This window comes from Corylus avellana, chromosome 11 (assembly GCF_965113065.1).
Source record: "Corylus avellana chromosome 11, dhCorAvel1.hap1.2, whole genome shotgun sequence".
NCBI lineage: Eukaryota > Viridiplantae > Streptophyta > Magnoliopsida > Fagales > Betulaceae > Corylus > Corylus avellana.
This window is the reverse complement of record NC_142500.1, coordinates 12847774-12872124: the sequence shown is the minus strand read 5'-3', so window position 1 is coordinate 12872124 and position 24351 is coordinate 12847774. Positions and strand designations below refer to the sequence as shown.

The 24351-nt window shown below is 36.0% G+C and overlaps 1 protein-coding gene across 2 annotated transcripts; it reads right to left on the bottom strand.

The window, feature by feature from the left end:
* Positions 1-323: 323 nt before the first annotated feature.
* EMB3144 (AAA-type ATPase family protein) lies at positions 324-24075 on the bottom strand. Of its 2 annotated transcripts, XM_059576973.2 has the most exons (18): positions 23663-24072; positions 22483-22738; positions 20407-20782; positions 18132-18390; positions 10343-10474; positions 9837-9911; positions 9639-9764; positions 8857-8966; positions 8696-8774; positions 8426-8563; positions 8227-8338; positions 6849-7012; positions 6630-6735; positions 6359-6435; positions 2779-2922; positions 2540-2685; positions 951-1058; positions 324-671 (listed from the first exon to the last, which is right to left on the bottom strand). In XM_059576973.2, exons 1-16 carry the CDS (start codon positions 23942-23944, stop codon positions 2542-2544), a joined length of 2580 nt encoding a protein of 859 aa, XP_059432956.2. In that variant the 5' UTR covers positions 23945-24072; the 3' UTR covers positions 324-671; positions 951-1058; positions 2540-2541. The 2 variants fall into 2 exon arrangements, with proteins under 2 accessions (XP_059432956.2, XP_059432957.2); XM_059576974.2 differs by lacking the exons at positions 324-671; positions 951-1058; positions 2540-2685 and having other exon boundaries at positions 2880-2967; positions 23663-24075.
* Positions 24076-24351: the final 276 nt, after the last annotated feature.

The window sequence follows — 24351 nt, the reverse complement described above, 5'->3', positions numbered from 1 at the left end:
ATTAAAAAACTAAAACTTTCACTTTTTGGCACTTACGGTATTTGGAGAACCTTGTTAATCAAAGTTAAATTTAAAATAGATTAAAGAGCTTGTTAAAGAGTAGTGATAATTATAACACCAGCGTGAGTGAACAGTCACTCACGATGGTATTTTATAATATTATTTTCATAATATTATGTTCAAATTTTTTTTAATAATATAATAATATTATAATACACCAGCGTGAGTGACTGTTCACTCACACTGGTATTATAATTATCACTACTCCTTGTTAAATGACTCTTTTTGTGAGTTTTTTTTTTTCAATTTTTTAAAGAAAAATCAAATATAAAGAGCTCAATTGGAATGCTCTAACACCAAAATTTACATAAAGAGATTAGAAAGAAAAAAGAAAAATACAAAAAAGCGACTACTTAAATACTAGTTGCTGAAATAGATGTTTTCCTTTGATATCTCATCTATAAACTTGTTCGCTTCAAACTCGTCAGCCAAAATATTGAAATTCTTGTTCACCCTTTTAAAACTCTCTCATAGCTCACAGGATCGTAGAGTTATAACGAGAGTGAACAACAGTGGACTCCAGCTCGAATCCTTGAGGATGAATCAAACTTCAAGCCCTTCTCTCAGGTCTGGCATACCCTCGTTGAATAACAAAAAACACCAGCCAAACACTGCCCATCAACAGTAAAGACATAATTATAAGCTCAGAAATCATAGGGTACGTTTGCTACACGGAATGGCTATTCCATAGAAAATTGAATATTTATATTCCACCTTGCATTCTTAATAAAAGCTTCTCTTTTTTTGCCTAACGGAATAGACATTCTGCGTACCAAACGTACCCTTAGTATACAAAAGCTTGTCATTAGCTTAAACTAGAGATACCAGTAAGGGGTTAAAAAATAAGAATTAAAGGAAAAGAAAGGATGAGGAAACGCAGTCCCAACTACCTCAAATTATAACATACTCTCCCAATTGGAGTGATGTAGGCTGGTCACCCCCTGATCACAGCAGAAGCTGGGAACCTATGCTATAGCCTTTGAAATCACCAACTGACCCTATCCAAAGCAAGCAATAAATCCAAGGCATAGTTATATTCCAACATATTTAAAAATCTTAAAGCATTGTGCAACAACTGCTTTCAATTTGAAAGAAACTCCCGTTTTTTTTTTTGTTCAAAAAAGTGTTTTTTATTTTTGAATTAAAAAAAAAAAAAAAAAAAAAGTTTTGGTTATTGGGGTTGAAAACTGGTTTGGTATATATTCTAAAAGTGTAGGCGTGTAATGGTGAAAAACCATTGTGGGCATATAGGGCCAATATGATACAAGAGCCATTTGTACTTTACCCTATTATGATAGTAATACCTCCAATAAAAAATTGAAATAATTGGTAAAAAGGAAATAAATACAAGAGGAAAAAAAATAAAAGAATATTGAATAAAATATTAAAAAAAAATAGCCCCAATCACGCCCAACTACGGTGACTAGGTAATCCAGCCATGGTGGCTCTCAGTAACACCGCGGTGGCTGGGCATTGTGACTAGATTACCCAGCCACCGGGCCATACAGGTTAGACAATGGCTAATCTTATAGACTAAAGTTTGCAAAGAGAACAAGGGGTTACAGTGTTCTTTAAATGGTCAAAAAATTAGCAGACAACAAGACTTCTCACACACTTCTCATAGGAGAAAACGCTTCTTGGGAAAGAGTTTCTGAAAACTGTGTGCTTGAACACTTTACCAAAGATTTATGCTTTCCGATTGTGTTCTTAAAAACGAAAAACTGTTCTAAAAAACGTTAGCAAACATACCCGCAAATTTCTTGGAGGTAGTTCAAAAAGAGCTTCAGAAGGCTGGCCTAAGAGTATTTTGGCAAAATAAAGCTCCATTGTATGGTGGAATAGGCACAAAGTGTGAATGGACGTAGTCAAGGTTGAAAAAATAGTAAAGAGGAGGATATTACACAAAAGAATGAAGGTACCTAGACATTGCAACTCGACTTTCCTTTATATGCCAGGCATGATATAGGGTTCATGCATTACTCTGATGATTAAGATCTATAAAAGTGAGGAAGAAGCTTTATCTTTTTTTTTTTCTTTTACATATCCTCTTAAGGAAAAAGACTCTCAGGCTCTATTACGCTCTAGCAGGTGGTAGCTGCCCCATGCCTTCAGAGTAACTCAAAAATAAAAATGTGGTATTGCACCCCTCCCCTCTTTAAAAAATAAAAAATAATAATACTTCCTCCGTCCAATTTATTTTTTGGTTAGAAATGACTCGTTTATCAATAAAGACGTCAAAATATAGTGATTTTTGTAAAATATCTTTTACTTCATTTGAGTGGCACAATTTTTAATAAAAATTTTGTTTACCTTCTAAGAGAAAATAGAGGTAATATAGAAGTTCCACTTTTAGAAAGTAGAGATTTGGGACACCCCAGGGAGGAAAACAAGATAATTGAGAAGGGGTATAATGATTAACAAAAGTAAAATTTGCATGAGAAGAAGCTGTATACAAACCAGGAAGAAAAACATGATGTACCTTCAGAGGAAATGGCTGGCCATTAAAAGTTGTGGTTTTTCTTTGTCTTCTTCGACATCCATTGAAGCTTCAGTTCTTATTTCCTCAACCCTTTTATCCCATATACCATCTATTAGCTTCCAAGTTTCATCACTTATGATTTGGGTCTGTGCAAAAGAGTAGGAAAGAAAGAATTACTTTGCAGTATGATGAAGTATGAAGGCATAGCAGAGCTCAACCGTAATACTTTTTTCACATACCTCCATTGGGCGGGGTGCACCAAAGGTTGAAAATCCAACATTTCCAGGTGAAAATGTAACCCTTCCAGGAAGTGTAATCCCATGGATTCCCCATCGCCCAGCATAAATTAGGGCGCCATATTCATCAACCTGATTTACAGCTGGCTGAATACGGAGAAAAGGGGTTATGGCCTCAGAACTTTCACATCACTTCACACAGAAAGAAAATATAATATGCATTATGGCCATAGCAACTATTGCAGATGCTTCCACAGTAGTCCTAAAGAATCAATATGCAAATGGAAGCAACAATCATTGCTCTGGGTAATATCATTGCCCTAATCTGAAAAGAACTACAATCATGTCATTTGATGAATATCTGCCTATAACCTTGTAACCTGGTGGATTAAGGAGGGAATAATGGTCCTCTAGGTGGCTGGGTCAAGTGTTTAGGGATAGGTATGGTCCTCAATGCAATGTCATTTATGCATGATCTTAAGAAGATGTACTTAAAAAAATATAATTTTTGTGCGTATGTCTCTAATTTAGGTTGAAATCATGGTTGTTATCCTTAACTTTTTCCACCAAAAAAACAAATATCCAAATTTCACTCACTACCTGATACTAGTCACCGACTATCAAACCATGAATTATACCTGAATTTTAAAGAGAAAAAAATTCTACAAAAAAGAAATGGTTATTGTTATTCTTTTCACATTAATAATATGCTAGCCTTGACCATGAGATGCTATAGGAAAAACCCAATAATAGAAGTTCCCCCAAAAACTGGAGAGTTTTAAAAATCCTAGGATCCTAATGCAACAGACTTACCCCTCCATCTTATATCATTTGTTAGGCATAAGGTGGAAGATGGATCTACAGTGCAGTTTTGGCATGATTTATGGTATGAGAAGCAGCCTTTGAAGTTTTCTTATCTGGAATCATTTTGTATCCCACGTTGTAAGGATGGGAGGGTGGTAGATCATATACAGTTTCGGAATGGAAATATCCATTGGAAATATTTTCTTTACAAGACCTGTGCATGATTGGAAGGTGGAAGTGGTCTCTGCTTTCTTTAAGTTGTTGTATTCTCAAAGAGTATGGTAAGGAAGTGAGGATAAAATTTGCTAGATTCCTTCTGGAAGGAAATTGTTGGAAGTGAAGTCTTACTATCATGTGTTATCTACTATAAGTTCCCATTTTCTTTAAAAGAATATTTGGAAAGTTACAGCTTTGGGGAAAATCTTGACTTTGAATAATTTACGAAAAAGGAATGTTGCTATAGTGGATTGGTGCTATATGTGTAAGAAAAGTGGGAAATCCATTGATTACCTCCTTCTTCATTGTGAGATTGCAAGAGAATATCGAGTTCACTTTTCTAGTTGTTCGGTGTTACATGAGTAAGAGAATTGTTGGTGAGTTAGAGAGGACAATTGGGACATCGTATTGCTTTGGAAGTGTTGAGGTTAGCTCTTTTGTATTTAATGTGATGTATTTAGAGAGAGCAGAACACAAGAAGCTTTAAAGATTGTGAGAGCGAGATCTTAGAGTTAAAGATGTTGTTCCAATCCTTTTACACATGGATAGTAGCGTTCAATAGCTTGCCCGTATCTAATTTATTTGAGTTTTTGGAGTTTTGTTCTTCTTTTTCTATACATTAGGGATTCTCTTGTATACATCATGTGTATTAGGTTTGTGACCCTCTGTTCTTTTAATGGATTTGAATTACATGTCAAAAAATCATGTTATGCAAAAGAGTCTACAGAATAGAAACAAACCCTAGATGTTCCCAAAAAGTCAATGCTCATAATCAATTCCCCAGACCTCACAAAATGTCTTTCCAAATCCCACAACCAGGCCACCCTCTCACTTAAGTAAACTGATCCCTACTTCTACAAAATTCCAGCTGCCTTCCACAGTGTACCTCTACAATCAAAACTATGTAAAGACCATAGTACGGAAACTGTAAAAAAATCACCAAAATAGTAGAACATACATTGTCTGACAAAGCCAACCAGCCTTCACATTGTTAAGTAACCAACTCCTTACATCACCTAAGCTTTGAACTGGGGTCACATATACTCCCAAGAGAATAAGACTGGCCTCCCTCCTCACAATGTCGATTTGAAGCCAACAGATTAAAACTCCTTATGTCACCAAAACCAACTAACATTACTCCAAATTGTTTTAGGCCTAATAGTTGCAAAACAATGAAGACCACATCATAGGGATATCTACAGATTAAGGTCTAGATAAGGTCTCAGAAAACATAAATATCTATGAAACTAAATTGGAGGGCATGACATATATCAGATTGAAATCGGTCATTTTCTAGTGTGTCTCTCATTCTTACCTCTCTCTTTTTTCTTAATTATTTCCCAGCTCTCCCACCTTCTATTTTTATGCTTTATCAGTCCAATCAAATTCCATTCTAAGAACCAGAACCTCCACCAGCAAGTTTTTTACCCAAACTATTGGCTTCGTCTTGCTTATTAAAAAAATGACTTGCAAAGTTTGAGGTTATTGATCACTTCTAAGCATGACATCATTCCTCTATGAAAGTCTGCCACATTCATGAAAGCTTTCTCATTTCTTTCTTTTTTTCTGGGAAGTTAGGCCAGTTGCCTGCAGGTGAGGAACCTGATGCTTTATGCTACAGTAACCCAACCCAATGAAAACTAGTGCAGGTTTAGGCAATTTAAGAATTTAGGTTATTCCCTGCCACTGCCGCATTCATTATACAATCATCACCAATGACATTAATCCCTTAATAATAAATCTTCCAAAACCTGGAACTGGGAATTGCGGGCAACAATTTTATTTTCTTTATACCTATAAATGGAAATGACCTCTATTTCTTTATAATCCACTCCGTAACTTTTCCATGTGATTACTCATTTTGTCATTTTGTTATACAAAACAAGACTACAAGTAAAAAAATTAGACTTTATTTTTGTGAAAGTACAGTATAGTTAATTTCATCAAACATGCTTTCTGCTCTTGCTTTGATGTGTTTGAGGTCCTGTACTTTTTGTGCACTTGGATTTTGCTCCCTTGGCATCCTTTCAATAATTTTTTTGATAAGTAAATAAAAGTTCATGGAAAAATAAACAAGAAAGGAGGAACTAAAGTACGATTTTATGAATTCTTATTGCACATGACATGAAAAATGATCAGAAAACAGGTAGGGAAGGTGCAGGTAAGGATGATTGCCTAGACTTGTCTTCATGCCTTGAAGAAATTTTTTTTTTTTTTTTTCCCCTTTTTGGTAAGTAATGTGCATTGAACACCACAAGAGGAGAAAGACTGGTTTTTCTTTGGAAATTGTAAGTAGGAGAAACTCTTACACTCTGTTTCATAAGAGTAAACACACACACAGAATTTGTCTTGATGCAATCTTTAGCTTGGGGGGAGGACATTGCAAATTGAGTGTTAGTTTAAGAGAGGGGGGGGGGGGGGGGGGGGTGTACTTTTCTAATAAATTCCCGTGTCAAGAACTGAAAATACACCGCATATAATAGACAGAAATTTTACTTAGATGCAATAGCAACCACCGTACCTAAAGGGAAGTCATTAATCTTTTCCTAAATTCAAGAAATACCTGCTGTATTCGTGGAGCCTTATTATATATGTCCCAAATTTCTGCAGCTGTTATCTCTCCCTTATCAAGTAAAATATCTGCACAAGTGTGCAGCCTGTCAATATCAACTGTATGTAAACTGCAAATTGTTTTATGATGTGAATTTATAACACCAAATTGAAATTTCACTCGAACATTTAAGCTTAACAACTAAGATGACCAAAGTTCAACTGACAACCACATGCAAGGGATTGCTCAATTTAATAACTAAATGAATCAAAATTAACATGACCTGTGATTCTCTCTACTGCTGAATGGTATTCTCTCAATACTGATGAGCATTTGTCCACGGCATAACGCATGTATTCGTCTCTAAGTGCTTCAAGCTTGGCTGCAAGCTGTTATCATAATTACAAGTTACAGAACTATATACAAGCAGTGCAGAAAATCTCTTCTTCAAAATTAATACATATAAAATTGGAGCTTTATGAGCCAGATTCCTCAAACGTACATTTGGCACAAGATCACCTTGCTTCCTGTAGTATGCCTTCCCAAATGCTGTCATTCCTGTCTGCAGAACCAAGAATTCTGCAAGCTTTGAAGCTTCTAATGTAGCCTTTGAAGCGATCCAGCACATGTTATCAACCCCAAACATCTCCTCCTCAATGACTCTTGCTACAAATTGGGACAACAGTGAGACATAATCACATTTACCAGAAACAAAATAGAAATAAACATATACGTAACATATCCGGCAAAGCACCATTCCTCACTAATCAGGATTGGTTAAATCACATAGAAATACTTGATAAGACTATGATCTTACAGCTAACCATCAAAGGAAGCCACAAAATGAACTGGACACGAGGTTACTTTTTCTGCACATTATGCAATAACAGACATAATGTCACAATTCTTTCCTCCTAAGTACAGAATACAAGTGTTAAACTACCAGTTATCCGAAAAGCTTAAGCTTTTACGAAAAGGTAAATTTAATCACTTAATTATTTCTTTAACAATCTCCCTCACTTGTGGGCTCAAACTCCCTTTTTTAATAGGCGAGGTCCAACACGTGAAATATTTAATTTTAAATAAGGAGTGATTTGATGAAGTCAAGGTTCGATGTCAGGACCTTTGGCTCTGATACCATGTTAAATTACAAGTTATCCCAAAAACTTAAACTTTTAGAAAGCGGTAAATTTAATCACATAATCATTACTTTAACAACAGGTGCCATAAATCTGCTGGACCCATTAGTAAACCAATACATACTCAATCATCAATCATGAAGCTAAAGCTTCTTCCAATCTCAATGGTAAAATGTTTTCAGTATGGTACCAATCAGGAGACTTTGTACCATACTTTGAAGTTAAAGAACCTCCCCTTGGCTTATCAATCCAGGCATAGTCAACAGGGGGTGTTAAGCTCAGAGTTACATAACAATGAATGTGAATTATAATGAGAATAAATAAAACACAACTGAGCTATATGGAGCATCCAAAAACAATTGACTCGGTATTCTGATGCATTATCCTAAACAACCAAATCCAACCCAACCATTATCACCCAATTACAACTACCGTATTTGAAAGCCTCAAATGCATTGAAACCGAAAAGGGACATTTCATGCAGGAAATTGACAATCAACAAATTGCCAAAGATTTATATAGCTTCTGGAAACAAAGTTTAAATGAATGGATTTATCTGTCCAATACAAGTTCAATCTTCTTCGAACTCAGCTAAAGATTCTCCAGGGACTACATCTATTCTATTACATAAAAGTGAAAAGCATGCATCAGATTCTAAACAAAAACACAGAAATAATGCGCAAGAAAAACAAAAGCTCCAGGAAGCTATCAAAGATTATTTAGAAAACTTTCATAACTTACGAGCACATGCACGCACAATTGAGTTCACATAATCTGACTTTCTGGAGAAAACTCTTCCTGGATTTTCAGTATACTGCATATTTGGCTGGCTACGGATGGAATTTATATCAGTCTGCAAAAGCTATGTACAAGCATGAGTTTAACATGTTTCCAGGTCAGGAAAATACGTTGAACCAAATGAGATAACATGACAATTGACCTTGCTGAAAGGGCGGTAGGGATCTGGGAAATAGCATGCAAGAACGGCAACTGCTGCTTCTCTGTATGCCAATCTCAGTTTTAATTCATCTGGAATTTCTTTACTATCTTCTTGGCCAGTTTCAAATGTGCCCTTTTGCTGCAAATTGTTCAATATACAGTGGACTGAAAATGAGAATGCATTATGCCAAACTCAACACTAACTACACATGTAAGGAAAAGGGCTTAATTCCCAGTACTAAAAAGAGGGAAGGAAAGGCACACAACAGACCCTTTTCAAAGCCTCTAGCAGCTCTTCTCGTCCAATGTTGTCCAAATCCTTCCGGGCAGTCAAAATTCCAGCTTCATTCCTGTCATTCAATGGAAGAAAGCGTCAGGCTCTAACTTCTGATGTTGAGTTGACAAATGATAAGTGGAGTAACAATTAATTACAGTATATTCTGCAACTCTGCCCCAGTAAAATCTTCTGTAAGCTCCGCAATTTCCTGAAGGAGAGCCTCCTTTTCTTCCTCGGAATTAAAATACTTATTTCTAGCATGCACCTGTTTCACACAAACAAAGATTAGAAAAATTAAATTTCCACAAAGGACTTTGAGACAATGTTGTCAATACTGTACCAGACAGCATCTTGATTTATCTATTGGCTTGTGATATACTGGGCACCGGACCATTCTAGTGAAACATTCCAGTTTGACAGCATAAAATATTCTTATTTGTTAAACTATTACATACAAAAAATAAATTAAACCAGCGGTAAAATTACACTCATAAAAGATAACTCGTTTTTTGATAAGTATAAAAGTTAACTCTTTCAAATATATAAAACAAGAAAATTTATCAAGTCATCCTCATAGATCAAGGCTTTTTGATCGTATGCTTTTTATTTATCAATTTTATTCTTCACTTATTTATATTTACAAGCTCACATATATAGAATAGAGTTTAAGATATAAACGAGGCATTGCTGATACAAGGAAATCTTAGCTAGTTTTCTTAGAAACAGTTTAAAACTGGCTGGTACAGACAGTTATGGGATGGAATTGACAACACTCCTATAAAACCTAAAGAAAGCTAGAATGATTTTCTCCTTTTGTTTTTCTTTTGTGTTTAAAATTCCGGTTTTTGCAACAGCTGTATTCTTTGCTTTAGCCATGGGAAACAGGTAAGCAAAGCAGCAAGGAATGGGATAATGATAAACACGTGAAGCAAAATACCTTTAATATGGCCAATCTACCATCTTTTGATGGCAAACCAACTCTTATGATCTTGTCAAAACGACCCTTCCTCAGGAGAGCAGGATCAAGAATATCCAGTCTATTTGTTGCGCCTATGATCAGCACCTGGAAAGGCCAAGTATGGCAGTCAAACCAGATAGTCTCTACTTTCCATCCCAGTAGAAGATAAAAGCATACCTGTGATGTGGAAACTTTAAATCCATCCAATTCAGTCAGTATTTGAAGCAGACCTTGCTCCCTTTCTGCACCACCCTATATATAAAGCAATTACACATTAGAAAATTATATCTATTGCAAATGTGGACCAGGCCATCCATAGGCCTAGATATCAACTGTTAAAAGCATATTTATACGGTATAAAATTCAGTACATTACATATTGCGGATGTATATCAGGCCCTCCAAGGGCCCAAAGATTAACTGTCAAAAATGTTACAATACCATTTTCAATAATAAACATGTCTCAAGCCCAACCATTCCCCCACAATTGCAAGAACAGAGAAGATTATGCATATAAAATAAAAATGTAAAGAAAATATATTCACAGAAGCAAGTCACCATTTAGTTTAATTGTTTCAGCATTGATATAAAACATGGAAGAAAAATCAAGCACAAAGTCATGATATCAGTAACCATGTACTTAAAGTACATAATTTTATAAATCATGGAGTTAAATTATCTTACCCCACCAATGTCAGGCCCACCACGCTTGCTACCAATAGCATCTATCTCATCAATAAAAATAATGGAAGGTGCAAATGATCTGGCACTAGCAAAAAGATCCTTAACACGAGATGCTGCCACACCTACAAACATCTGGAAAAACTATTCAGTCAGCATACTCTCCTTTAAATTCCAATAGTCCAAAATAACTCGAACCAAAATAATATTAATAAGAGCAGTTAGTATCCAAGTAGGTAAATACAGAGATATACCTAAACAAATCATTTCATTGACCATCCAACAAAAAAACAACAGAGAGAGAATGAGATGACTGTTGCAATGTGGCCGGCCAAATGGTTTACGTGAAGGCTCTAAGGATGGCAATAATATACAGAAGACTGAAGCAAAATCTAACAATGGCGGAAGACAAACTATGTTTAATTGAGAAAGAATATTAACCAATCAAAGCAACATAGGATATATTTTGGAGCATTGCAGACTAACAACTTAAGATGAGACTCAAAAGTGTATGCCTAGTGTTTTAGAAATGGACCAGACCAGCTGATCAGACTGGTTCGACTGTGAAACAGTCCCTAAAATGATCTGATAATCCTCAGTAACAGTTCCTTTTCAAAAACTGTACAAAATCATTGGCCTGCTGGATCAACCATGGTGGCTGGTATTCATCAGTCAGGCAGCTACGACCTCTGCCACCAAGTCCCACACAGTTTTTCCCTTTTTCAAGTTTTATTTGGTCCATTTCATCATTTAGGACTTTTATAAGTAAAATGATCTGAGTAAAGTTCTCCTACGTTATCAAAAAAAAAAAAAAAAAAAAAAAGAAGTAAAATGACATGCATTTTTCATGGAGTGTGTGATTCTCCATGCATTTTGAATACATGTCAATTTTTTTTTTTTTTCATAAGTGAACGAAAGATTATTGAAAGCGCAAAAGGTGTAACCCAAATACACAATTAGTATACAAGAGAAACACCTAACTAGGAAGAGAAAACAAGTTGAGAAAATCATGAAAAATAGGCATATAAAAATCTAATGCAATTGTTCAGAGGAAATGGGTTTTGAAAAAGAAATACTTTAGATCTACTACTGTCCTCTCACAATCTTCAAAATATCTATAATTTCTTTCCCTTCAAACACAACACAAAAGGTAGGCAGGAACCAACTTCCACACCACTACATTCTAAGGACTACCTCTCACCCCTCTTCAACAGGCAAAAATGTCTTCTACTCTTCTAAGCATAACCCAAACTAATCCAAGGCGATTAAAGATAGCACTCCTCAAAGCATTTGTGGTCTCGCAATGGAGAAGAAGATGATCCAAAGTCTCCCCACTTCTTTTGCACATACAACATCAATCAACCACATTGACACTTTATTTCCTTAGGTTATCCATAGTTAGAATTTTCCCTAAGGCAGATGTCCCAGCAAAATATGCCACTCTCAAAGGAACCTTATGCCACCAAATAATCTTCCAAATGAAAGGGGCGCTCTCATGAGGTACAAGGACATTATAGAAAGATCTTACATCAAACATCTCTCTCTTGGAAGGAGCTCACGTAGCTTGTCTTCACCTCCCTGTCACAATTTAAGAGAATACAACAAATGAAAAAACAAAGTAAAGACATCAACTTTCCAATCACGATCCACCCTAGTAAAGCTTATATTCCACTAAAGAGAACCACTAGATAACTCCACGCAATCTGCTACTGAAGCATCTTTTGCGTGGGCAATACTTAAAAAACGGGAAAAGATTCCTAGAGTTTCTAATCTCTACACCACAAGTCATGCCAGAATCTATCTTGGAACCATCACCCACCTCAGACCCATAAACCTCATTAGAACCCCCCCCCCCCCCCCCCCCAAGAAACGAAAATACTTAGTGGCCACTACGCTTCTCTATAAGGAATCTCTCTCATGCATAAAAGCACCAAAGCCACTTTTGCATGGCCAGACAAAAGCAAGTTTTGGACTCCCAACCCTCCCTTAGAAATCAGGAAACAAACTTTGGACTAACTAACAAGGTGAAATTTGAACTCATCCCCTAGTATACTCCACAAGAAATCTCGTTGTAGCTTTTCTATGCAATTGGCAACACCGGCATGAAGGGGAAAGAGAGACAGAAACTATGTGGGTAAATTGGAGAGGGTACTTTTGATTAAAGTAATCCTTCAACCCTAAACAAGAACATCCTTTTCCACCCTGCCAAACGGCACTCAATCTTCTCAATAACACCATCCATATCAACTTGGCCTTAAAAGAAGCTCCCAAAGGAAGGCCAAGATACTTCAAAGACAAAGAAGACACCCCACAACCCAAAACACAAGCCAACCCATCAACATTATGGACATTATCCACAAGAACCAACTCTAATTTGGCCAGATTAACTTTCAAATCAAATACAGCTTCAAAGCAAAAGAATAAGGCACGCAAACAACGAATGTGATTTGGGTTAGCCCCGCAGAAAATCAAAGTGCCATCTGCAAATAGGAGATGAGAGATATAACACACATCAAAATTCCTAGCCCCTCAAAAAAGCATTAAAGAAGGCCCCCATTAACAGTAGCAGAAATCATTTTACTAAGAGCCTCCATAATAATGACAAAGAGCATAGGACATAGAGGATCTCTATAACACCCCGATTTTAATTAGAGTCAAGTATGCTCTAATTATTGCCTAAGTATGTTAGGGTTGGTTCTAAGAACCTAAGTGAGAGAAAGTTGGATTTTTGGACTATAGAGAATTTCTGCGAGGATCAAACAATCGATGCTAATGAACGATGGATGGTTGTTACATGCAATAAAAATTGGACACCTCAGCCTTTTGTACATGCATGGGACAGCTATAAATGCATCCTCTAGAAAACCTTAGAGAGCGTGAAAGAGAGTGAGAGGAAAGAGAAGGTGAATCTTGAATTTTACCTTCAAGAAAGGTAACCGCCTATTCTAATATTTTCTCCATTATTTTATAAGCATGTTTTCTTTATGGATTAACTACTTTTTTGGTTATAAAATCGTAGTTTACATATGGATTAGTAGTTTTAAGTTTATAATATGATTATTATAGGTTTGATGTTAGTTAATAACTAGGTAGATAATAGTTTTCTATAAGCACGTGATATCTCGTTATCTCTTCATGATGAACTTATTTATTAAGAGAATAAATGTAGATCTATTTGTCTTGATATTGTTTTTCAGTAGATTTAATGATGAGTGAGATGTATGATGAATATGGTTATACTTTGACCTGTATGAAGGTTGGATTTATGTTTACGACCGTGATAGAGGTTATACTAGGGCCTCAAGTCGTGTTAGAATGGGTGCAGTAGGACTTTTCAAAAAAATAGGTATTATGCCAGACCATCGAATGATCGACACGAGCATCAATCGATCGATGCTCGAATCAAATGATTATGCTCGGATTAAAAGACTATTTTGCCTAAAAATTAGGTTTAAGGGTATTTCAAGCTTAGAGGCTTATAATAAACCATTTCACAGATTTCGAGGTTGGTTAAAACCAAGAGGATTACTAAAGATTTCATACGACCAAGATGAATAAAACTCACATGGATACTTCTTATTAAGATTCTTACTAATTCACATGAAATACATTTTAGAATGATGTGAACTCCATTTTTGTATACGACATATTCTCTTTAAATATCATATACTACATTTATAATGAATAATCATGATATTCTTGTCATTTAACAGAGGACTTCAGTTTATATTACTACCTGTGATTTATAAATTTTTTTCGAAACAATTGAGTTCACCATATAATAACATGTTTCCCCCGTGTATTCTTACACGCTAAGTCGTGAACTTACAATTTATCTTTTCTACTTGTAAAACATGAATTGTTTTATAGTTGGTTTTTATTGTGATGTTGGAATTGAGGAAGAAGGAACCATTGTTCCCGAAGGCTTTGAAGGACCTAGCCAAGTTGATCTTTGCGGAGTTGGACCCGGATTTGTCAAATTTCTTGATGTCCAGTAAGATGGGAAAGGCAAACGAATTCATAGAGTTGCTGTTATTGGTATACCATATTCAATGCAAGGATTATAAGGATACAATCAATTATGAACATGTCTTTGATGTTATTCAGGATCACGATCTAACTTATGATGACATTTATTATTTAACATTTTGGGCTAGTTTTGCTATTTTCAGGGCACTATGGTATGCTATTTTCAGCCGTTTTGGATTGAATTGGGTTATGTCTAATAGGGTGGTGGATCTGTTTGCCTGTTGGTGGACGGGAGGTGATTCTCGGAGTGCTACAGTGTGGAAGACGGTCCCTCTTTGCCTTTTGTGGTGTTTGTGGAGGAAAAGAAATGCGAGATGTTTTGAGGATCTTGAAAGGTCTTTGGAGGAGCTTAAGTCTTTTTTTTTTCTTCTCCCTGTTCACTTGGACAGCTACTTATTTAGCTCCTTTAGTGATTAACATTTCCGATTTTCTTGTTCTTTTTACGTCTTCTTCTTAGGCGTTCTCTCGTATACGTCATGTGTACTTGGGATGCGCCCCTCTACTCTTTTTGGTATATACAACATTACTTATCAAAAAAAAAAAACATTTTGAGCTAGTAAGTTTAGACTTAATCTATTTGGAAGTTTCTAAGACTTGGCTTGTAATATTTATATATTCATACTTGATGACCGGTCTTAGACAAAGACACTGGATTATTATGTTTAGTTATGTTATGATGTTTTTAGCATGCTATGGTTGTTATTCATTTATGGAATTGTAGAATTGGCTATCTTACTATGCAAATGATAAAATCTTCTCCTGTTGGCTCTCTAATGAGGGTCTTAAGATCCCCTAGTCTTATTTATTTGATAAGTAACAGGAAAGAGAATCGTGAAATTAATTACCAGTTAATTAATTTATTGAGACGTTACAATCTCCTTGTCTCAAACCAAGAAACCAAAAGGGGTACCATTCACCAAAACAAAAAGCGCGCCAAAAAAATTTTATGCGTTATCCAATTACACAATTTCTCCCTAAAACCACATCTCCTCAACAATTACAAAAGAAACTCCCAATTGACATGATTATAAAACTTCTCGATTTCGAGTTTGCAAAGTACACCAGGAAAACCAGATCTTATCCTACTATCCAAGCATTCATTAGCAATGAGGATGGCATCTAGAATTTGCCTACCATTGACAAACGCATTCTAAGGCTTTGAAATAATCTTGTTTACAACCCTTTTCAATCTATTGGCTAGGACTTGGGCAATAATCCTATAAATCCACTAACAAGATTGATAGGTCTAAAATCTCTTCACGTAAAGGAAAATTTGAGGTTAGATCTTACTATAGGATCCTTGCCTCTAAAGATCCTTCCCCTTTCCTTTGGAAGAGTTTATGGCGCACCAAGATTCCTTCGAAAGTGGCTTTTTTTGCTTGGACAGCCGTGCTTGGGAAGACTCTAACCTTGGATAATGTTCGGAAGAGAGGTATTGTTGTGATAAATCGTTGTTGCATGTGTGAGTCGGATGGGGAGTCAGTCGACCATCTCTTTCTTCATTGTGGGGTTGCGGGGATGTTGTGGAATGTTGTCTTCGCTCGTTTTGGCTTGTGTTGGGTGATGCCTGGTAGCATCAGGGGGTTGTATGCTTCTTGGTGGGCGAGAGGCAATTCTCGTAGCGCCGTTGTGTGGAAGATGTTTCCTGTTTGCCTTATGTGGTACATTTGGATTGAGAGAAATGCTAAATGTTTCGAGGACTCGTCTAGGAACATTGACGACCTTATACATTTTTTCTTGTACACCCTTTTTACTTGGACTGCTGGTTGGCTAACGCCCTTAGTGTTCAGCTTCCCTGACTTTCTTTTTATGTTTTCTTCTTCTTTTTCTCCCTCTTAGTCGCTCCTTTGTATACCCCCTATGTACTAGGGTTGCGCCCCTCTGCGCTTTTTTTAATACATCTTTTTTACTTATCAAAAAAAAAAAAGATTGATAGGTCTAAAATCTTTAACATCAACAGTCCCAGGCTATTTCGGAATAAGAACAATAAAAGTAGCATTAATGCTTTTTCAAACTTACATCTAGCATGAAAAATCATGGACAACACTCATGATATCATTTAATCACATTCCAACATGTTTAGAAGAAGGACATGGTAAAACCGTTAGGGTTCGGCGCTTATCACCATTCATATCTTTCACCATTTCCAACACCTCAGATTCCTCAAACTCTCTCTCTAACCAATTCGCTTCCTCCTTATTAGAAGAGTTATTAGGATTTGTGAGTCATTAGGGTTTGGGGATATTTTGGTCATTGTTATATTTCCCTAAACCTATATAACAAGATGTGTTTAGTAGGCTAAGTAACAAGTTGAATAGCATCCACCTTTTGTGTTTAAACTGTTTGTGCAAACTACAACACTCCTCAACAATGAAGTAAAAAGCAAGGCCATCCATCTTGGGCGCCAATTAAATTGTTCAAAAGTTAGATAGTTATAGAAAAGCACAATGTGTTCCACGATCTTAGATTGATCAGAAGACACTGATCCATTAACTAACAGCAATTCGATGAAAATGTTTCGCCTATTCAAGTTAGCCACTTGATGGAAAAACTTCGTGCACTCGCCTTTTGCCTCCAACGTATCTCCTCCAACAAGGTTGCCCTCTCCAACTCACCACTAACTATGTCTTTCCTCTGTTTCTCTTCATCACATAACCCTCTCTCTTCCTCCAAACCATCAAGAACATTTACTGCACCAAGAGATTCTTTTTCTGATACTCCACAAACACCTACTCATTCCAAACTTTTAGATCAACATTCAAGGCTTTAAGTTTGTGAGCCCAAATGATGCATGGGGAGACTTGTAAATGATATAATACTAACACTGTTTCACTTTGTCCACAAAGCCTTCTGCCTTCAACCATATATTCTCGAACTTGAAATATCTTCTACTGCTCTGAATTCCTCCACAATCAAGGAGGATGAAAAAATGGTTCGAGCAAAGTCTAGGCATCCGCTTATGAGAAATGTCAATTTAATAGACTGGATTGGAGGAAATTCCTCCAACCCAGTATAGAGGAAAACATTGTTCTTTCCCAAAATAAGTTTTTTTTTTTTTTAATATAATTTATTTTCCCAAAATAAGTAAACCCACAATATCTAGTTCAAGTTATACTTTTTGTCAGGTAAGTTTAAATTATGCCACCAAGGTGGAATGTGAAAATTGCAATCAACATCATATACCAATGTTTGCTCAAAAATGCTTAGCAGATTCGAGAAAAGATTAAGAAAATGAAGAAAGAATAATTGCAGTTTCCTGTTAACTTTCATAATTTTTAAACTTTTAATTCAATTCATGTCAGCTTCTAAGATCCTCAATAGGACAAATATACACTTATGATGACAGACATATTGGTATATATGTACTTATTTTCATACTATTTTAAAACTACTTATTGCCTGTTCAGATCTCTTGTTGACCATGTTTTTGGCTGCGAAATCAAATTTTACAGTGAAAAGTTTTTTGTTAATTACTGCTTTACTGCAATATTTCGAATTTTCATATTGCCAGTTATGAGTTAGTCCAAGCATCGTGCTTATAGGATCATCCACACTGATGGTTCCACATTTTCAGCCACTATATTCTATTGAAAAGACCTGTGCCTGGAATGAACTAAGAAGCTATGGCATATGAATGAAATGATTTTATTTCAATAAGATTTCCAAACATAGTTTGTATTATTTGAGGCTATGATAGTTGTTCAAGAAGAGCTATGGTGGTCCAGTTTATAAAACCCTTGATGTTAAGAAAATCAGGCCTCACCTCGACAAAATCAGTGCCATTTGCAGCAAAGAAAGGAAGTCCTGCTTCACCAGCAATAGCTTTAGCCAACAGAGTTTTACCAGTTCCAGGAGGTCCATAGAGAAGTACACCTTTTGGGCTATAAATGCCCTTGTCTTGGAACTCTTCATCATTTTTTAAAATTCGCACAATCTCCTGCAGTTCCCTCTTTATATATTCCTGGCCAGCAAAATCATCAAATGTAACTCCTGTAGATTCTTCTGCTGATATAAATTTTGCCCTGGTGGAAAGGTAGTTGAAAGTTAGATCCATGGCTCTGTTGCAATAATCATTTCTCCATTACGTTCACGTATGGTTGTCACTTATCAAACAAAAAATAATACTTATGCAAAGTTTTCATTATCTAATTGCAAGAACTTCCATGCACACAGCACACAAAAGGCAGTGACCTATCAAAGAAATACCCTTTGCTACATGAACCTGAAAAACTTTTTGAAGAATGGTAGAACAACTTGAAGTCCAGTTTGCAAAGACACAACAATAGAGATGTAAAAATTCTGGAATGTTATACTTCCATGTTCAACATCTTATCAATACCTATATTCTCAGTTAAAAGAAAAAGTACTTTTAGAGAACCAGAGATCCCAACAAGAATTTTTGTGGGCTTCGATCCATGGTTTAGAGTAACAAAGCATCCCAAAGAAATCAAGATACAAAGAAACGCATAATGGTAAGCTGTACATACAATAAATCTCAGCTCCCTATCTTTCAAAGTAATCGAAAACAGCAAGGCTACACCATATTCCAGCATAAAATTTGTCTTGCTGAGCCACCTCTTCCTTCAATTCCTAAAATATGACACTAATTTTAACCAATTCACTACTACAACAACCACCCCAACACCCCCCCCCCCCCCCCCCCCCCCCCCCCTACATCCAAAAAGAAACTTTTCAATCAATTTTGTCCAAAGCTTTGGCTTTTGACAAACAGTTGCAACTAAGTGACTAATTCGATGCTGCAAAGCAAACAAATGACTCTGAAATTATTAGTGCAGATGTAACTAAGGAAGATGCATAAACATTTCTCAACAACTCTCGAGTACATTAAAGATATTATTCTATTGAACTACTATGCATGGCTAAGAGAGAAAAATATAGTGTGAAGGTCTCAAACATAAATAAATTTTACAGGTAAAAGACAATTAATAAACCTCATAAAAGAATAAAAACAATTAAGAAATGATATTAATGAATCAAATAGTAGTGTTATGGGGCCTTACTTAAAGCTTTTGGAATCAAAAGTTTTTGAAGGATAAAAAAAGAAAAGAAAAATACCGTTTGGCATTATTGGAAAGGGAAAAGGACCGAAAGGGAGGAACATAAATTGTGTGCTTTAGGAGTCCACTTCCATTGCAGCTCTGGAAGCATGTTCAGCACACTTTTTTATACATATATGTATCTATGTATGCATGTATGTATACACATATCCATACACAGATACATGTATAAATAAATTTTATATAATATATATAATTACCTATTCATTTACTAATCTTCAAAATGGGATGGAGAAGCACAGTTCACCCTCCATCTAAGAATTTGCATAACATCCATTTCAAAAAGATTAGAACCCAAAATAAAAGTAAATGATTAAAATTGTAATGAAACCTCAACTTCAATTACACACTTGTCAATGTGATAGGGAACCACACTTCACCCGTCCTCTTTAGCATTTGCATAACTGCTGTTTGGCAGTGACTAAAATTCAAAATAGAAGTACATGTTTGAAAGCACATCACAAGCATCAAACAAGCCTCATGACATATGGAATGAGCACGAACTCAAGAAGTTTGCACATCCAAGGGTATGCCTCAAGGCTTCACTTTTTGATGCAAGCCTTTTAAAACCATGGATGGACCTACAAGGCTACAACTAAGCCAGTGCTGCACAATGCATCCTTGTCAACATCAAGTTAGTGAGGTGTGAAAGCTGTCCAATGGCAGATTTTTGCCAATCTATTTTGTGATTCCTATAAGATACAAACATTTAAAAGCTTAGGCATAAAATTTTCTAAGACTATCAAAGCAGGTAGCAACCTAAGCAAACATAAGCAGTTCTACTAAAGGGCCAGGCAATAATGACTGGATAAGAGCAATCAGATTTTCCACAAATTTTTATGATATCTCGATTATTTATCAAAAATAAATATATCAACCAGCTACTCATATATGGAAAAAAAAAAAAAAAAAAAAAGCACTATCCAACAACCAAGTTACCAAGAAATCACTTGCACTTACCGACTCTTGCCTAATGATCCAAGTGCCCGGCGCCTGAGTGGCTGCCTGGTTTTTTTGCTAGGAGTTCCCAAATCACAAGGTATTAACCTTGCATAAATTGGTCTCATTATGCTATCAATCCAGAGATACAATGCGATTGATAGGGCAAGCCTCATAGACCATATGACCGTGGTTGCAACAGTTGAGTAAACTTCTGCTGGTACTGTGTCCACATTAAAAACATCAACATTTACTATTTGCTGATGCAACTTGTGCCAAACATCATTCCAACAGTCAATTGGCATACGGTCCACCACATGACGCCGAAAAACAATATCTTTCTTTGAATTCCCTTCTGTTCCTTCCATTTTTCCATCTTTGTAGTATGGTAGAATCACTGTCGAAACAGGTAAATTATCAGTGGAGGATTTCAAAGAAACAAAGATGACACATGAACTGGCAACTAAGTTCTAGGCAATCTGCTGGCATTTACAGATATCATTAGAGACAGAAGAATAACATATATGTTTCTAGAGGTTGAGCTTGCCAAAACACTATAATGACAAATGAACTGCTCAGAGCACACATTTAGATTAGATGTGCCACTTGGCCAATGCAATTGAACTTCTGAAAGTAAAATTGGCATGGGCACTAGAACTTTAAGGCATACTAGTCCCATGCACATCAAATAACCAAAAGGAAAAAAGGAAACATGAAATTTTGGATGTGGTGGCATTTATGGAAACTATATGAAAAAGACTAATGTTGAATTTGAAGTTTCACAAATCAATGGCACTATTCCTAAGACTACGTAACCCTTCTTTGACAAGTCTAAGTACTCCCAGATGATTTGGTCTTGTCCGTAACTTTAACCTGCTAATTCATTCTAGCTGTTACCCCAGCTACAGTTCATTTATTGATAGGTTGCTACGTCTTCGAGTCCTGTTGTTCTCTACAAACTACAACTTGATGTGCAGAGTCAGACTTACATGCTTCAAATTGAACAGCTGGACCAATTACCTAAAAAGCACAAGTATGCAGCTGACCTTCTCTAATATAAGTTTATCCAGTTAATCCTACCTAAGTAAGTTCATCTGTACAGCAATCATCTGGTTGAAGCAACTCTTTAATCAGGAAGACTCCATGCCCAATCCACAGATCAAAACTATTGAAAGCATCACCAGAGGCATTTTTTAGGTACATTCTTCCTCAAATAGTTATATAAACCCTCTGCAAATAATTCACAACATTCTTGAACACAAGTATAAAAATTCAACTACTCACCATGGCCACTGCCAGTTTGTTTTTATTAGTGAATTGGTTTTTACCTAACCCTATTAGTTGGGATTATCACTTAGTTGTGTTGAATTGCGTAGAGTTGAGTTGAGTTTGGTAATTCTCTTATGCCTACATCCAATACAACCATTTATGAACCCAAATGAATTATTCACAAATATGGGTAATATTTACAAAGAGTAGATAGATACATGAACAAATGCACACTAACAAATGCAGTCTATAGATGCTTTCTACCTAATAATATTTGGAAATTGATATTCTTGTGCTCTTACCCCCACATTGACCCACTACTAGATTCCAAAAATAACATGAATTATCATGACCTTTTGCAAATTTAATCACCTAACTACTGTGAGAAGCTTGCAAAACCTTGTAAGCCAACAACCATAAGAACAAAGCCCTCATGTAGCAAAGTATTACCCCATAAAATGGCCAGCAAAAGAATCTAAGATTAAGAGTCTGTTTGGCACTGGGATGTTGCAAGTCAAAAGTGTGTTTTTAAACAATTTGGGATTACATTTGAAAAAAAATGAAGGTTTAAAAACATGAAAAAATCCACATTTTCAAATCGCATGAAAGGGGGTGCACTTTTAAAAACGCAAAATTTTAAAGACCGAATCGCGATTTTAAAGATCAAACCACAATTTTATCAAAAGCTTACCTACACTTTTAAAAATCGCATTTTTATTAATTGTGTCTTGAAATTGCTATTTTTCAAACCACAAGTTTTAAAACCGCTAAACAAAACGGACCCTAAATGTAAAGAATAATAAATGAACTTTAGAAAGAACTTGCAACCTGACATTGTTTGACCATAATTTGAATACTCCACAAACTGGACGTTGTTAGAGTTAAGAAGTCTCCAGAAATCACTAAAGTCAATCTTGTGTGAGTTCTCAGGATCCCACTCTGTTCCTTTCAACTTCCCACGCATAGTCAGCAAGGCCCTGCTCCAATCTGAAGCCATGACAAGCTGTCTCTCAAGCTGCATATTGGCCTTGGTCTCAAGTTCTTCCAGCTTATTTATCCGTTGTCTCTCTGCATCCTTCAATTTCTGAAGCATTACCAAGACTGAAAAGTTTTAGAAACTGAGAAATCCAAATGAGTTGCATATATTGCCAAATGAGTCTCAAGATTTTTCTCACACTATAAACTAAGAAATAGCAGGGACTACAAATTCTGAAATTATTATTTTCCCTAAATTAGCATGTTACAAAAAAGCTAATAATGAAGAAATGAATATAATTCACCCATTTTTTGCCATCCCCTTTGCATTGATACATGCATAGCGCAGTGGACCTAAATTACAGACATTAAAAGGTTGCAGTATTGGAGAGAGGATGACATGCATTAAAACTTATATTTCCTTATGCATGACAAACTCTGACAATCCACAGGCTCTAGCAAACTATTGTTAATAACAAACTTGGAATATTAAAGATCAACAAACTTCATCCTGCTCTAAACTACTGAATTTGATGGCATTCAAACCCCTGCCATTTTTTACATGTATACCCAAAAATGAATCATAAACTTACAGAAAAGAATCTCCAATAAGACCCATTATCATAAATTGGACCTTACATATATCACGAATTGGCTTCAATAAATAGGCACAGTTGTACACCCTTCACGTAGGATATTTTATCAAAGAATCATAAATTTGCCAATCCAAATGACACCATTTTACTGATGACCAAGCAAAGACATCGTTACGTAATCAGACACAAACGCAGTAAACGTAATTTATTAGGAAAAAGAAACACTAAATTTCATAACCCAGTCAGTTCAACAAAGGCTAATGCTACTTAGCTTGGTATTAGTAATTTTCCCATCACTCAATAACCCCATAAAAGCAAGAAAAAGCAAATGGCCAAAAAAACTAAACACTTTTCACTTTCTTTTTTTCCTTCCGTCCATTTTCTCAGTAACCAAATGACAACTTAACTCAAAAGGTAACAAAATTTAATAACAAAACCTCGAATAGCTGAGTAGGCTCAGCGTCTTCCTCTGCCTTTGTGGATGCTACAACTGAGTCCGAACCGGAACCTGAAGCGCTACAAGCACTAATTCTGAGCTTCCTGTGCTTGCCCAAAAGGACTGAGAGATTCTTGGAGCGTAATTTGGTTCTAAAAACATGGGTTTTATAAGGTGAGTGATAGGATAAGAAATGTGGGCAGTGGGCGAGAAGGGTTTTAGAGGGGTATAAGGGTTTTGGGAGTCTAATGGAATCGATGGCATTTGAGAGGTGGGGTTTCATATTCTACCATGAAAAATGTGGGTCTCGTCTCTCTGGCTCTTTTCTCAATTTCTTGCTCTTTCTTGCAGTTTCCTGGGTGGGAAAATAGAAGAGAAAATGTTGGGATTTTATCTGGCACAGCCTCACAAGCTTCTAAGAGAGGAGAAACGGTGCGTTTAGCCTGCTGAGAGAAAAGGTCAGAAGCTTTTATCGATAGGGTCAAAACTAATGTAAAGTTTTAGCTTAATTCGGCTTTCAATCTTACCGGTGTTTGGCTTAGGGAATGAATATTCCATTAAGAAATGAAATAGTTATTATTAGAAATAGAAGAGAGTTGAATAAAATAATTATTCATATTACATAGTTCGATAACAACACTGTCAACACACATGTTTTAAATGGAATTGAATCAAAATTACTAAAAATCT

Excerpts from the sequence above, each read along its gene's own strand:
- EMB3144 (XM_059576973.2), bottom strand. The coding sequence starts at position 23,944 with ATGAAACCCCACCTCTCAAATGCCATCGATTCCATTAGACTCCCAAAA. Across the intron at positions 9,765-9,836 it reads TTAAAGTTTCCACATCACAG|GTGCTGATCATAGGCGCAAC; the intron begins GTATGCTTTTAT and ends TGGCCTTTCCAG. Across the intron at positions 8,775-8,856 it reads GCAGAGTTGCAGAATATACT|GAATGAAGCTGGAATTTTGA; the intron begins GTAATTAATTGT and ends ATTGAATGACAG.